This window comes from Etheostoma cragini, chromosome 1 (assembly GCF_013103735.1).
Source record: "Etheostoma cragini isolate CJK2018 chromosome 1, CSU_Ecrag_1.0, whole genome shotgun sequence".
Lineage (NCBI taxonomy): Eukaryota > Metazoa > Chordata > Actinopteri > Perciformes > Percidae > Etheostoma > Etheostoma cragini.
This window is the reverse complement of record NC_048407.1, coordinates 19,134,779-19,147,120: the sequence shown is the minus strand read 5'-3', so window position 1 is coordinate 19,147,120 and position 12,342 is coordinate 19,134,779. Positions and strand designations below refer to the sequence as shown.

The window sequence follows — 12,342 nt, the reverse complement described above, 5'->3', positions numbered from 1 at the left end:
TTATATGGAAGATTTGCGGCTAAATTATGGATTGTTGGCGTTTGGTTAATCTGTCAAAATGCTTTCTATTAATTGCCTAAATGCACGTTTTGAAGGTTGAGATTAGAACTTTTACACACCCCAGCACCAGAGGAACCAGACCTCTAAAAACGAGAGGGTGAAGCATATCCACCTCTTGCTGAAATGAAAAGATGTGAACATCACCTTGATGGCTTGCATCCACACAGCCCAAGAGATCAAGTATCTCAAACCTGTGAGCTTTGCGACAGACACTAAGATGAGACTCCATATAGTATTAACATCCTCATCCAAAAAGAGGAAACAGGAAAACGGAGCTCAGCTGGAGCAGCACCTGCAGGAGAGAACACAAACCAGGGAAGCCTTCTCCGCAGACATTGACCTTTTTTAAGTTGCACTCCTACAGGGGAAAACAATGTGTTAACTTTAGTTAAACACATAAAAGAAATTGGAAGAAAGAAAATAAATTTGTGATAAAATATGACATAATAGATTTTAACAAATAATTAACAAATCAAAGTGATGTCTTCTTAAAGTAACATTTCTTAATTCATCCAAAAAAGAAGTTGTCAAAAGAGAAATCATTTCAATAGTTTCATATTTAAAAGAAAAGGGAAATAAGAGGAGTTATCAATGTAACCATCAGAATTATGTAAATCTAAGCCACTGTAAATCTGATAAAATTCTGTAAACTCTCAGGCCCTCAGAATACATGGATTTTTGTTCTGTCAAAGACAGACCACAATCATCACAAGAGAGCAAACAATGTTGATTCATATGCACTTTATTCAGTTTTTAAACGTCTTGGCAGAGCAGTACGTAATGTATGGAGTCTAGCTTGAAAAGTCTCAGAGACCGAATACAAGCATTCCTGGTAAAATCAGATGAATATACTTAAAATATTAGAGGTTCATGAGCTTTCTTATGTATCTACTGTATCTACTCTGTATTTGGTAGCCAGAATAAAGCACCCCTTTATCTCAAAGTATATTCAAAAATATTATCCAAGTTTGCATAGAACAGCAGATCACACGTGACTTGCTATCAAACACCATTGATTTACTGTCTAGATGACACTAAGGATTAAAATGTCTCCTTACATCAAACAAGGAGGATGCAGAAAATATGATGGCAAAAGTGTAAGGATTACAAAAGAAAAAAAAAGAAGCATTCGTCATTGTTTACAAGCCAACCATATGACTGAGAAGATGACTTCCCTACCCCAGCCAGTATCAACCATTTGACAGACTAACATTAATAAAACACTAAACCTGTAGGGTCCACTGATGACCAAAGTGAGGTAAAAGCTCCTACTCCATACGGACTCCTGCACAGATCTGATAGCAGGGGAGGTCAGAGGTCATGTCGTTAGACGGAGGTGCCCTCTGTGGGTGCTGATGTCTTATTGTCGTCGGGCTTCATGGCTGGGAAGAGCAACACCTCCTGTGAAAGAACAAAACTGTCAGCAGAGAGGTTTTTCTCTTCCAGCATGAACATAAAAGAAGACGACTCCTCTTGAGATGCACTCGGGGAAGGCACCATGTGGTCACACATACTACATGATTTTATTTTACTGTAAATTCTTTACTTTGAAAATGTCTTTTTCAAATTATGGTTTTGTAATTCATTTTTTGACACCATGTACCTGAAGGAAATATTAAACTGTTAATCATTTTAGGCTCATAACAGTCCATTAATGTTGCCTTCAAGTGCCATCGGATTCTGGTAACACAAACGGAAGAACAAAAATGGCAAGGATTACATGGAAAAGAGAGGTGAAAGCATGACTGCTAAGTTAATAACTTATCCATTTTACTATTGTGTTCCTTCATGTAACATTGGAAGTGGACTTACAGACAAATATTGTCATAATATACTAATTTAATGTTTCTGTTTTCTAATTGTGTAAATTCAGACTATAAAACTGTACTCGGTTCACAGCACTAATGATAGGAAAACTGACAGAACTAAACAATTTTTCAGTTTAGAATCAAGTGCTTTTTAGGTTACCATAATTTTGATTCGACAACTAGAGAGGTCTAGAGAAATTACTTTTTTCAATAAATCTCACTGAACAGATTTCTTTTTGACCATGTCAAAGTCCAAGTCAGTTTGACTTTTGGAGCCATTTCACTGGCAACCAGCGATCGACGCGGGGGGTGGAAAGTTTATTTAGATGTGGCCAAATTGGTTCAGCTTGTGTTGCGTACAGCAAGGTCACGGGTTTGTTTGGGTGCGGTTAAGCGTATGATAACGTGGTAAGATTAAAAGAGGAGCTATTATTTGAGAGACATTAATGGGAGACAAACCACTCATAGAAAAACAGTCCCATAGCACTAATAGTGGTTAAAAGTCCACAGGAAACAAATGAATCCTCCTAATTATTGTTTTGGAGGACAGTGACAAACAATCTAAATAGTCATTGAGGTACAAGGACTTAAAAATGGGCGCATCTGCTTGCGTCATGATTCATACGACAGCTTTACCTTGATGTTGTTGGAGTCAGTGAGGAACATGGTGAGGCGGTCGATGCCCATCCCCCAGCCGGCAGTTGGTGGCAGTCCATATTCCAGAGCTGTACAGAAGGTCTCATCGACAAACATGGCTTCATCATCACCCTCAGCTTTGGCCTGAAAAAGATCCCACTCAAATTATTAACATGCACCAATATACCAACTTTCACTGCAACGGTAAAAAATAAATAAAAAATAAAAATAGATGAAATAAGGAACGTTGTGCTTGTATACACACCATGGCTTGCTGCGCGAAAAGCTGTCTCTGTCTTATTGGATCATTCAACTCAGTGTAAGCATTGCAGATTTCCTTCTTCATCACAAAGAGCTCGAAACGCTCCGTCAGGCCTTTCTCTGATCTGTGCCTGTAACAAACGAGGATGTTTGAGTATGAACCGGGGCACTGGAATTTTTAAAAGGATAAATATGAGGTTGAAATAAGTCCTTTCTCACCATTTTGCTAAGGGACTCATGATTTGAGGGTGATCACAGATGAATGTGGGGTTGATACAGGTGACCTCAAGGAAATCTCCAACCAACTGGGGGGGGGGGAAAGTCATTAGCGACAGAGCTTAAGATATGACAATTAAAAAAAAGCAATTAAGCGTACATCCGATGGAGAGTTTTATCAATGCAGCACCTTGTCAAGGAGGCGGGCAGTGGTTCGGGGTTGAGGACATTCAACTCCTTTCTGTGTACAAAGCTTGTCAAAGAATGCACGCGTCTCTGAAAGCAAATGAGTAAAAGGGAAATATAAAGAGGACTCAGAAATGAGCTAGCAAAATATATGAAATATAGAAATAGCATGATGAATAAACAATGAGCAATGCCGTTTATCTAAATGGAGACAAAAAGACTTTAACATATTGCCTCCAAAAAGAAAAAGAAAAAGAAACTGTCTTCTCACATAAAGTCCATTTGAACACATTCTCACCATCACTGTCGTAGCTGGTAGCAGGCGGGAACTTCACTCCAATGATCTTCTCCAGGTCGTGTGTCATGCTTACTCTTCTGAACGGCGGCGTGAAGTCGATCTCACAGGCCTGTCCCTCCGGACCATCAGGGTGATAAGTCACCTTGTATCCACCAGTGATGTGCTTCACCATTCCTAAAGCGGAGGGCACAGCATAGTGTTTCTGCCAAGAGAACTTACAACTTGTTCTGCTCATCTGCTCATTACAACCCGTTTCGCCATCTCCCGATGTCTACTGCTGCTTCGGCCGGCCTTTTGCTGCTGACAGCCGCCAGATTCGGGCATCGCTGTTTTGTAGTATGGTGTCGTAGCAATTACTACGACTCACAGCGGTTGTGTGCCTCCATAACAAGCTCTATCTACTGTATCAATTTTTTTAGTTTATACATGGTTGAAATTAGGATTCAAGTCGGCCAATCTTCCTGACAGTGGTATTTGTTTGCAATGTGAGAACGAGGCTGAGAGGAAAGAGAGGAATACCACCTGACAAATGGCCCTGCAAATGCTTTTTAGTTTCATTTTTAGTGTGCATGGCGGCTCATTGAGGTGTGGCAGTTTACAGGGTAGGCTCAGGTGTTTTATTACATTTGAAAATCAGTATTTTGAAAAACACCTGTAGCAAAGGGAATCTACTTAAGAGTGCCAAAAATATGTAGGCAAGTAAAATGTATTACTAAAGCGCTTTCAGACTTGAGTCACAAAGTTCTTTACAGGGGTATAACACAAAACCCAATATCTATTAGACATGATACACAATCAGTATGACACAATGAAACTAAGAGTGCAGACCAGCTGCATCCCAGTCAACCAAACGCCTGTCTAAAAAGATATATCTTTATCTGATGGGTTGAGGAATGAGGCTCTGCAGCTTTTTAAATCTTTTAAATCTTCGCGCACACTCTACCAGGTGAGCAACCCGGGCAACCAGCTAACTTTCTATTAACTACTTCTGACTATGTACACTGTGTGTTTTCACTTACCTGAGAGAAGTTTCTCTGTGATTTCCATCAAGTCGTGGTAATCAGCATATGCCATGTAGAATTCACAGGTGGTGAACTCGGGATTGTGAGTGAGATCGATGCCTTCATTCCTGAACTGACGACCAATCTCATACACTCTGTCTATTCCACCAACCACAAGCATCTGTGGTAAAGATATGATGTGCAGCGTTAATATTTGACCAATTAAAAAATAAATAAAAAATAAAAAAATCTCCACAGGCCAGGCCCCTGGTAGCGATAACTTACCAAGAATGACAGCTCTTAAAAGTGATGGGTAACTGAAAAGCGTAGTACCTTGTGGTAGAGCTCAGGCGCAATCCTCATGTACAGGTTCATATCCAGCTCATTGTGGTAAGTAACAAATGGACGGGCCACTGCTCCACCAGGAATAACGTTCATCATTGGTGTCTCAATCTAAAGTAACAACAAACATGATTCAGCAAACTAGCTTACGCTGACTAATAACTGCCTTAAATGTGGAATACATTTACAAACTAGAGCATCATAAAATCCCTATTTTTGTATAAATTTAAGTGTAAATTTATGCAAACACAATATTTCCACTCAAACTTCAAACTTAAGATACCCCCTCTCTCTCGTCACACTACAGACGCCAATTCGTACCTCCAAAAAGCCCAGCTGATCCAGGAAGCTGCGCAGGTATGTGATGATTTTGGAGCGAGTTATAAACTTTTGCCTCACGTAGTCATTGAGAATCAGATCCAAGTAGCGTTGGCGAAATCGCGTTTCCTGTTGAAGAAATTACAGTGGTGAGAAAAAAAAAAAAAACGCTTCAACATTGGTTATTGCCTTTTGTAATGACTGGTCACTTTGTCTTCTTCCCATCAACACAGGCTACTGTGAACATAATTCAGTAAAATTAACCTGTCCTAACAATGTACCAGATGAACTGGAATCTTCTCTTCAGGAACATATCAAATGTTCTCAGTGAAACTTTGACTAGTCGTAGCAGAAACACTTCCAACATCATTCCATTGTAAGAGTGCCAGTGAGCCATGCCAACAAGGTGGCTTATACACTGACAATGATATACTGTACTTGTCATGTTACTGCACATGGAAGTCATCCCACTCACTCCAACATTCATCATCTGCCATCATGCTTTCAGTTAAAAAACAAACACTGCTACAATGGTTAAGAGGTGCTGTGCAATTGACTCCACAAACAGCTGAAGGTAAACATTTTGTCCAACAGGAGAAAAGAAACATAAAACAATGAGTTTAACATTGTGTTCCTCCAAATATTGCAGCTCAACACTTTTGATTTAGCCATGTGTTGGTTTGTTTGGTCCCCGAGTGACGGTAACGTCTATGCTTAGCCTCTATGCCACAGCCATGACACTAGTGTTTGACAAATCAAACTTAAATGCCAATGCCCTAAATATATATTGTATGTACATTGAAAATAGAGAGACCTACTAAATAATCCTTTGACTCTGTGTAGTCCACTCTCCCTTCGAAATGTGGTATTTTCCGTAACTGTGATTTAGTGTCAAAAGACACAAGAAAAAGCGACAAAAGTGCAGGGCATCTCTTACTAACTGAGTGTCTAATCATGATGGGCATTACCTTGTCTTTGAGGCCAAAGTGGAGGTGAGGCAACATGTGCAAACATGGCGATAGTAGGGTCATCTCGATGGGTATGATGCTCAGCTCTCCTTTTTTTGTCTTCCCCGGGTTACCCCGAACACCGATAATATCCCCACGCCGCAGTTTGTTGTTGATGGCTACAAAGGCCTCCTCAGACTTGTAGCTCCTGAAAGGGTGAAAGAAGATCACTCACTGCACTCTCAATTTACAACTTGATGAAAAACAAATAGTTAGAGGTGCGATGATATACCAATTAAAATTTCACAACACAAAAATGTGATATCTGACCGAAATAATCATATGATCTTGATGAGGAGTAAGTTTTCCTCCACACCAAGTATAATTATAACTTGTAAAACAACTTCCCCAAACCATGCCACTCTGTACAAACTCTGTACTAATCACCATCCGTTTGCAGTCATGATGCCTCTAAATATATGTACAATAGGTTTTATTTTTTTACAGTTTTATTTTTGTACCTTGAGTTTGCCATGACTTGCAACTTGACGCCTTCACCTCGCAGGTCGTAGAAGATCAGCTTGGCACCAGAAGCCCTCTTTGCATGGACACGGCCTGTTAAATTATATATCAAGTTGAAGTGGTTATCTACTGATGGATTACACTGCACATATAAAATGGCAAATATGTTTAATATCATAAAAAATACCTGGTACCTGACACATTGAGAACAACATCAGTCAGCTGGTCTCCAGGTTGTAGATTATTGTATTTCTCGATAAACTCTGTAAGTGACAAGTCTACATGATACTTGTGAGGGTAGGGGTCCTCTGCTGTGCCCTTCAGGTCCTCAATGGCCTGGGTGCGGATCTTGTAATATTGCTATGTTAGAGAGAAACAAATTGTTGTATTTATACAAAAAGACTTTTCAGAAAATTCAGGGTGTAAAAAGTAGGGTATATGATCACATAAATCTCTCACATTTGGGTCAAGCGTCTCCTCATCCAACCCACAGGCATGTTGTGCCGCCTGGTCATTGGATTCCTGGTTTTGCACCACCTGCTCTTTGACCTTGGATTCTTTCTCCGCCGCCTTCTTTTCGGCTTTCATTCGTCTCTTCAGCTCACTGACGAGTTAAAAAAGAAGCAATCAAAGCTGAGTCAAAGGTTAGATATTCATTTATATTTTAGACTTAGAAGGTTGCTGTCAATGATGCAACTACAACTGAAGTTGCATGGATGTTAACAAAACGTAACAACTGCACACGAATATACAATTTCCCACATAACCACATTGCATTTTTTTTTTTTTTTTTAAAACAAGGCCACCGTATAATCAACTACTAATAGAGACAAACTCTCATGTGCTTATGTGGAAAGGGAAAGAGGACCTCATTTTCTCTGATGACAAAAGGTTGGTTGTTTTTCTCATTGAAATGGAAAAGCCACCAACCTTTTGTCACCTCTCCATCGAATCCCGTAAATTTGAGCAGGGACTGCAGTTGTACATGGGGGTGCACATTTTAACCACTGTCCCCTGACCCCAAAGGCTTGGCACAGCTGCTGCCTGGCTGCCCTGACCAGACACAGCATGCTGAGCTACCACAGTCAGCGGACAGACCTGAAAAAATAGACATGTATACAATAACAGTGTACCTTACAGCGTATGCAGTAGAGGCTGTCTTTGGCCCACCAGGCTAAATGATACACTAGAATAATATAACTCTACTAGTCTGCACCAGGACCATCGCCAGACCCCAAATCCATTCAATAAGGTAAAAACACTTCAGTAAGGTTAACTCGTAGTGAATCAGATAAGGTTTACTTTTACTTTTGGTTAGCCAGGGGTGTGTTAGAGACTCAAACTGTCTGGTCAGAGATAGTAATATAACGTAGCAAGGTCTAAGAACAACCAGTTAGCATGATTTAAGAATTGTTCAGACGCCTTTATGCCTCTAAAATGCACAATAAAGTACTCTGCTGGAGAAACGCTACATTAAATATACCATACGTTAAAACCAGCAAAAGGAAACAAAACCACACGATTTTGTGGCCACGACCACTTTGTAGAGGCAATTTATTTGCTAAAATTGTGGATCTTGTAGTTTTATTTATTAGTAAAAGGCACTATTGCGATTGGCTTCCGCTCATGTCAAAGACTACAACTACCAAGAGAGACAAACGAACTGAATCCTGGGATCTGTAGGCTTGTGGTATCACCATATGGAGCCCTCACTTCGCTATCACCGTTTGACCTGATGCAACGTTGAATAATATTCCATAGCCAAATTAAAACGGTCATAACTGCTAAAACAACAAATTGTTGGAGGAAAACAACACCGCGTTAAGGGTTGATAATGGTTAAAATGCGATGGAATAAAAAAAATAACCTCACTTTTTGCTGAGTTTCTCTCCTTCTACCGCTGTAACGTCAGCCATGTTGTAAATGCTGCTCTCAGAAAGATCAACCGATGCGCATGCACCGGAAAAACGCGAGACCTTGATGGTGCGTTTGGTTTAATGTCGGAAATCAGTAGACTGAAAATAGAGAAGAAGAATATTTCACAAAACACAAGTATGTCCCATAGACAGTATAAGAAATCGACAATGTGACGCCGTTGTTTTCAACAGAGACCAGTGAAGTCTATTAGAAGCACTTTTCCGGTGAGGGCTGAGTGTTACTTTTTTGTCTTCAAAAAACATTATTATTATTATTATTATTATTATTATTATTATTATTACAAGTACAGATAGAGATAGGCCTACACATACTGCGCAGCCTCCAACTGAGCTTGAAGACGCGGGCAACCTATCTAAAAGTTGTAAGGATTCTTGTAGCTGTGCCAAGAAAAACGAGATGTGTCAGTAGCATACTTAAATAGCTTTAGTCCATTGCAGTTAACAATAGAGATAATAAGAGATAGAGAAAGATTTATTCCTTTTGTTTTTAAATATAATTTTATGGGCCAAGTTGCAGTCTGAACATATGAGTTCTTAGTCTGTGACAGAAAATGTGAAGTGTTTCCACAATCCTGATGTCTGTAGGTAGTTTGTTGATTGGCCAGGACAGCAAAGTCTGGATTTAGTAGTAGTAAGAGTAATATTATAGAAAAATGGAGGCCTAAAGACACTTATTTGGTTTAATAATAGACTGATCATAATGCACTTTAAATGCTTGACCTTTTGTGGAAAAAGTGACCATTAACAGTCTACGGGTTCAACACAAGAAGTATTTTTTTAAAGAAGTTGAATGTGCAAATAATACGTTTTAAGCAGGGAACATACTGTGGCCTACAGTAAGTTGTATGTGTGGATAGCAGCGTCATTAAGGAGCCAAAAGTAATGTTCTCATGATGCAGCTGCTGGCATAACAGTCTTCATTTGGTTTCCAATTTAAAGTTCATCCTTTTTTTTTTTTTAGGTCAAAGCTTGGTTTAGGTGCTTTCCTACTGTTTCACAAGCACTAGTAACATATATTTAAAAGCTTTTTAGTTCCTTTTCCTAGTCAGGAATGACTTAAAAAAAAAGAGTTTTCTGTTAAATCTTCGCAGAAGCCTTAACAACGGGAGAATTTGCAGGCCTAAAGCTTTTGGTGGCTCTAAAAGCAAGATAAGTCAAAGGGATAACACTTGGAAAAGGGACATTTGTTGCAACACCCTTTGCACGTTTAAATCATGTTTAAGAGTCTGACATGAGTGTGTGCACTTCTGTGTAAACTATATTAGTATGAAAAAATACCGCCCACCATCAGTCGGTCAATAACTGTACCTGTCTAGACTCATAATTTACGTATGTAGATTTGGAAGCAACTTAAGAAAAGTTGTGTATTTTCTTGGCGGAACATGGATGTTTCACACACATCTTCAACCTGGCTGCACAGACGATCTAAACAATATCCAGAGTTTCAAGGTGGGCACCCAAGATTAGTTTCACAAATTCAGTATCTGACGAAATGTTTCCCCTTCTCTTGCTGAGTTATGGCTTTGTATAATAGCCAGGAAAGTGTTTTTGCATGATAATATGATGTCACAGTCAACCTTTGACATTTTGGATATAAAATGTTATTGCTTTATCATTTTATCCTGTGTGCCAAATTCCCGAGATAAATAGTGTTCACAAGAATGACATGGACGGACATCCCCAAAACATAATGCCTCCAGCCATGGCACCTCCCGCAGCCAAGTACTCTTCTGCAGTGACTAAGAACAAAAAATATGAAAAAAGCTCAAATTGGCCTAACATTTAAAGTATATGTGTTTAATATTGATAGCAGCAAGTTTACAGAAACGTAATTGCAAGAGAATGGAAAAAAATCCCAACTAAAGCAAAATATAAAGAAAAGTCCCCCCCTCCCCTCAGGGTAATAATACATGGTTAGAAACAAAAATGAAAACATTCCCCCTATTTCCAGGATTAAAAATATGCTGTTTATTAAAAGAGTGACAGTTAAAGAAGTAACAGAAATGTTGAGAATGGATTTTGGAAAATAATAATAAGTATACCAAACATTTTACAAATTACATGGAAAATGTATGTCTTACAGAATTTGCAATTGCTCTAAATCATAGGACAAAATTCTAGTTTGCATTGAGAAATTTGCATTTTTTACTGATTAAAAGATTTACAAATCGGTTTCAGGCGGCACTCAAAGCATCAGAAAATATTTCAACAAGCAACATAAATAATAGAAAGAACATCTATTTTGGTTTCTACTTTATGCTATTTAGAAAAATATATATTCAAAAAGTAACAGACCTACATTTACAGTATATTAGCTGCATAGCAGTTTCAGGGAAAATGTGTCTGCATCTACGTTGTATAACCCAAATGCAATGGATACTTCAGTACAAACTAGTTGGATGCATGACAGAAATTGCACAACACAACCACAACCGCATTTATCTTCGCTGTTGTTGAGCATTTAGAGTACATTTAAAGTTGTTTGGCTTAAAACATTCTAGTTAATGAAGACTAATCATCACTGGCAGAACCAGGGGTGTCAAACAGGCAACAATGGTAAAACATCCCTCTGGTTGCTACTACAACATCTCCTTGAGGCACATGTATGTTTTCTATTAGTGTCTAAAGTGAACAATAAAATAACACCTGTGACAGCAGATTTACTTTGTTGGTATTAAATAAATGGGTATTATAATATTAAAAGAAACCCAATTATTATATTGCAAGAAACAGAGAAAGTTTGAGTCTGTAGGAAATATGAGAACTTTTATCAACAATCTCCCTCTTTTCCACATACAGTTAGTAGTGACTCTATAATGAGTCACACTTTTACATATATCTGATCTCCAGTTACATTGGAAACACACAAATGAGGAAACTGTAATTTCAAAAAAGTAATTACCTCCCCAGTATGTGTATAAAAGAGCATTTTGGATCTCCGTGAGACATTTACAGCCATACTGTATAATCACATTCAGTTCTACTGTATATATTTATAATAAAAACACTGACATTTGTTGGCCCTGCTTCGAAGGATTCCTAATTTTAATAAATGTTTAACTGTTTGAGTGTTCAACTATTTGGTAAAAAAGGAATACAGGGCCAGCAATCCAATAATTAGCCTTGAACAACCACATGATGTGTACATGAAGGCATATATTATTAAAAAAAACTAACTGTGCACAGCAATGTGCATAATATTCATAGTGAACAAATCACTTCACTGTCTCAAAGGTATCACCACCATCATCACAAGGTGCTAGTATCAGCAGATGGGGGGGGGGGGGGGGGGGGGGGGGGGGGGGGGGGGGGGGGGGGGGGGGGCGCCAGATCACATTGCTGTCATAAATTTAGTTAAAATATATCTGAACATAGCTGATTACGGGAAACTATTTAGATAATAAACAACACACAAATAAATTAAATATGCTTCTCCGAAGAGAGGCAAATGTACTACACAGATTAAAAAAAAATATATGTACTGTATATATATGTAACAAAAGATCTAAAGTTAAAATAAACAAAAACAAATAAAATCATAAATACTCAACACTGGAAATTTTAGTTCTTCTATTTCACAATTTGAAGAAGGCCAATCACAGATAGCTCTTTTCTCCAAAGTCAGGTTTCCTTCAAGAGTAGGGTCCCTTTAAAAAACACTCACAACCACTCAAACTGACACGCCGCAATGACTCACATTAGCCAAGTCAACATTATCTCCATCATAAAACAATAAGCTGTTTCCGACTTAAAAGTGTATAAAATGTAAAGGTGTTTATGTGTTTCTAACAAACAAAACAAGACGAGGAC

The 12,342-nt window shown here is 38.6% G+C and overlaps 1 protein-coding gene across 2 annotated transcripts; it reads right to left on the bottom strand.

Moving 5' to 3' along the window:
* Positions 1-784: 784 nt before the first annotated feature.
* Positions 785-8,747, bottom strand: kars1 (lysyl-tRNA synthetase 1). 2 transcript variants are annotated; one of them, XM_034878347.1, is made up of 15 exons: positions 8,468-8,693; positions 7,526-7,693; positions 7,055-7,199; positions 6,790-6,955; positions 6,595-6,688; positions 6,095-6,281; positions 5,130-5,255; positions 4,800-4,919; positions 4,485-4,647; positions 3,466-3,639; positions 3,172-3,257; positions 2,985-3,070; positions 2,770-2,896; positions 2,505-2,648; positions 785-1,461 (listed from the first exon to the last, which is right to left on the bottom strand). In XM_034878347.1, the coding sequence occupies exons 2-15, from the start codon at positions 7,663-7,665 to the stop codon at positions 1,387-1,389; spliced, it is 1,833 nt and encodes a 610-aa protein (XP_034734238.1). In that variant the 5' UTR covers positions 7,666-7,693; positions 8,468-8,693; the 3' UTR covers positions 785-1,386. The 2 variants fall into 2 exon arrangements, with proteins under 2 accessions (XP_034734238.1, XP_034734248.1); XM_034878357.1 differs by lacking the exon at positions 7,526-7,693 and having other exon boundaries at positions 8,468-8,747.
* Between the last annotated feature and the right edge of the window lie 3,595 nt (positions 8,748-12,342).

Bases quoted from the DNA above. Each gene is read 5' to 3' on its own strand.
- kars1 (XM_034878347.1), bottom strand. From the start codon at position 7,665: ATGCTGTGTCTGGTCAGGGCAGCCAGGCAGCAGCTGTGCCAAGCCTTT. The intron at 6,282-6,594 runs GTACAAAAATAA...TCACCCTTTCAG, and splicing joins CAAGTCATGGCAAACTCAAG to GAGCTACAAGTCTGAGGAGG. The intron at 3,258-3,465 runs GTGAGAATGTGT...ATTTGCTTTCAG, and splicing joins TACCAGCTACGACAGTGATG to AGACGCGTGCATTCTTTGAC.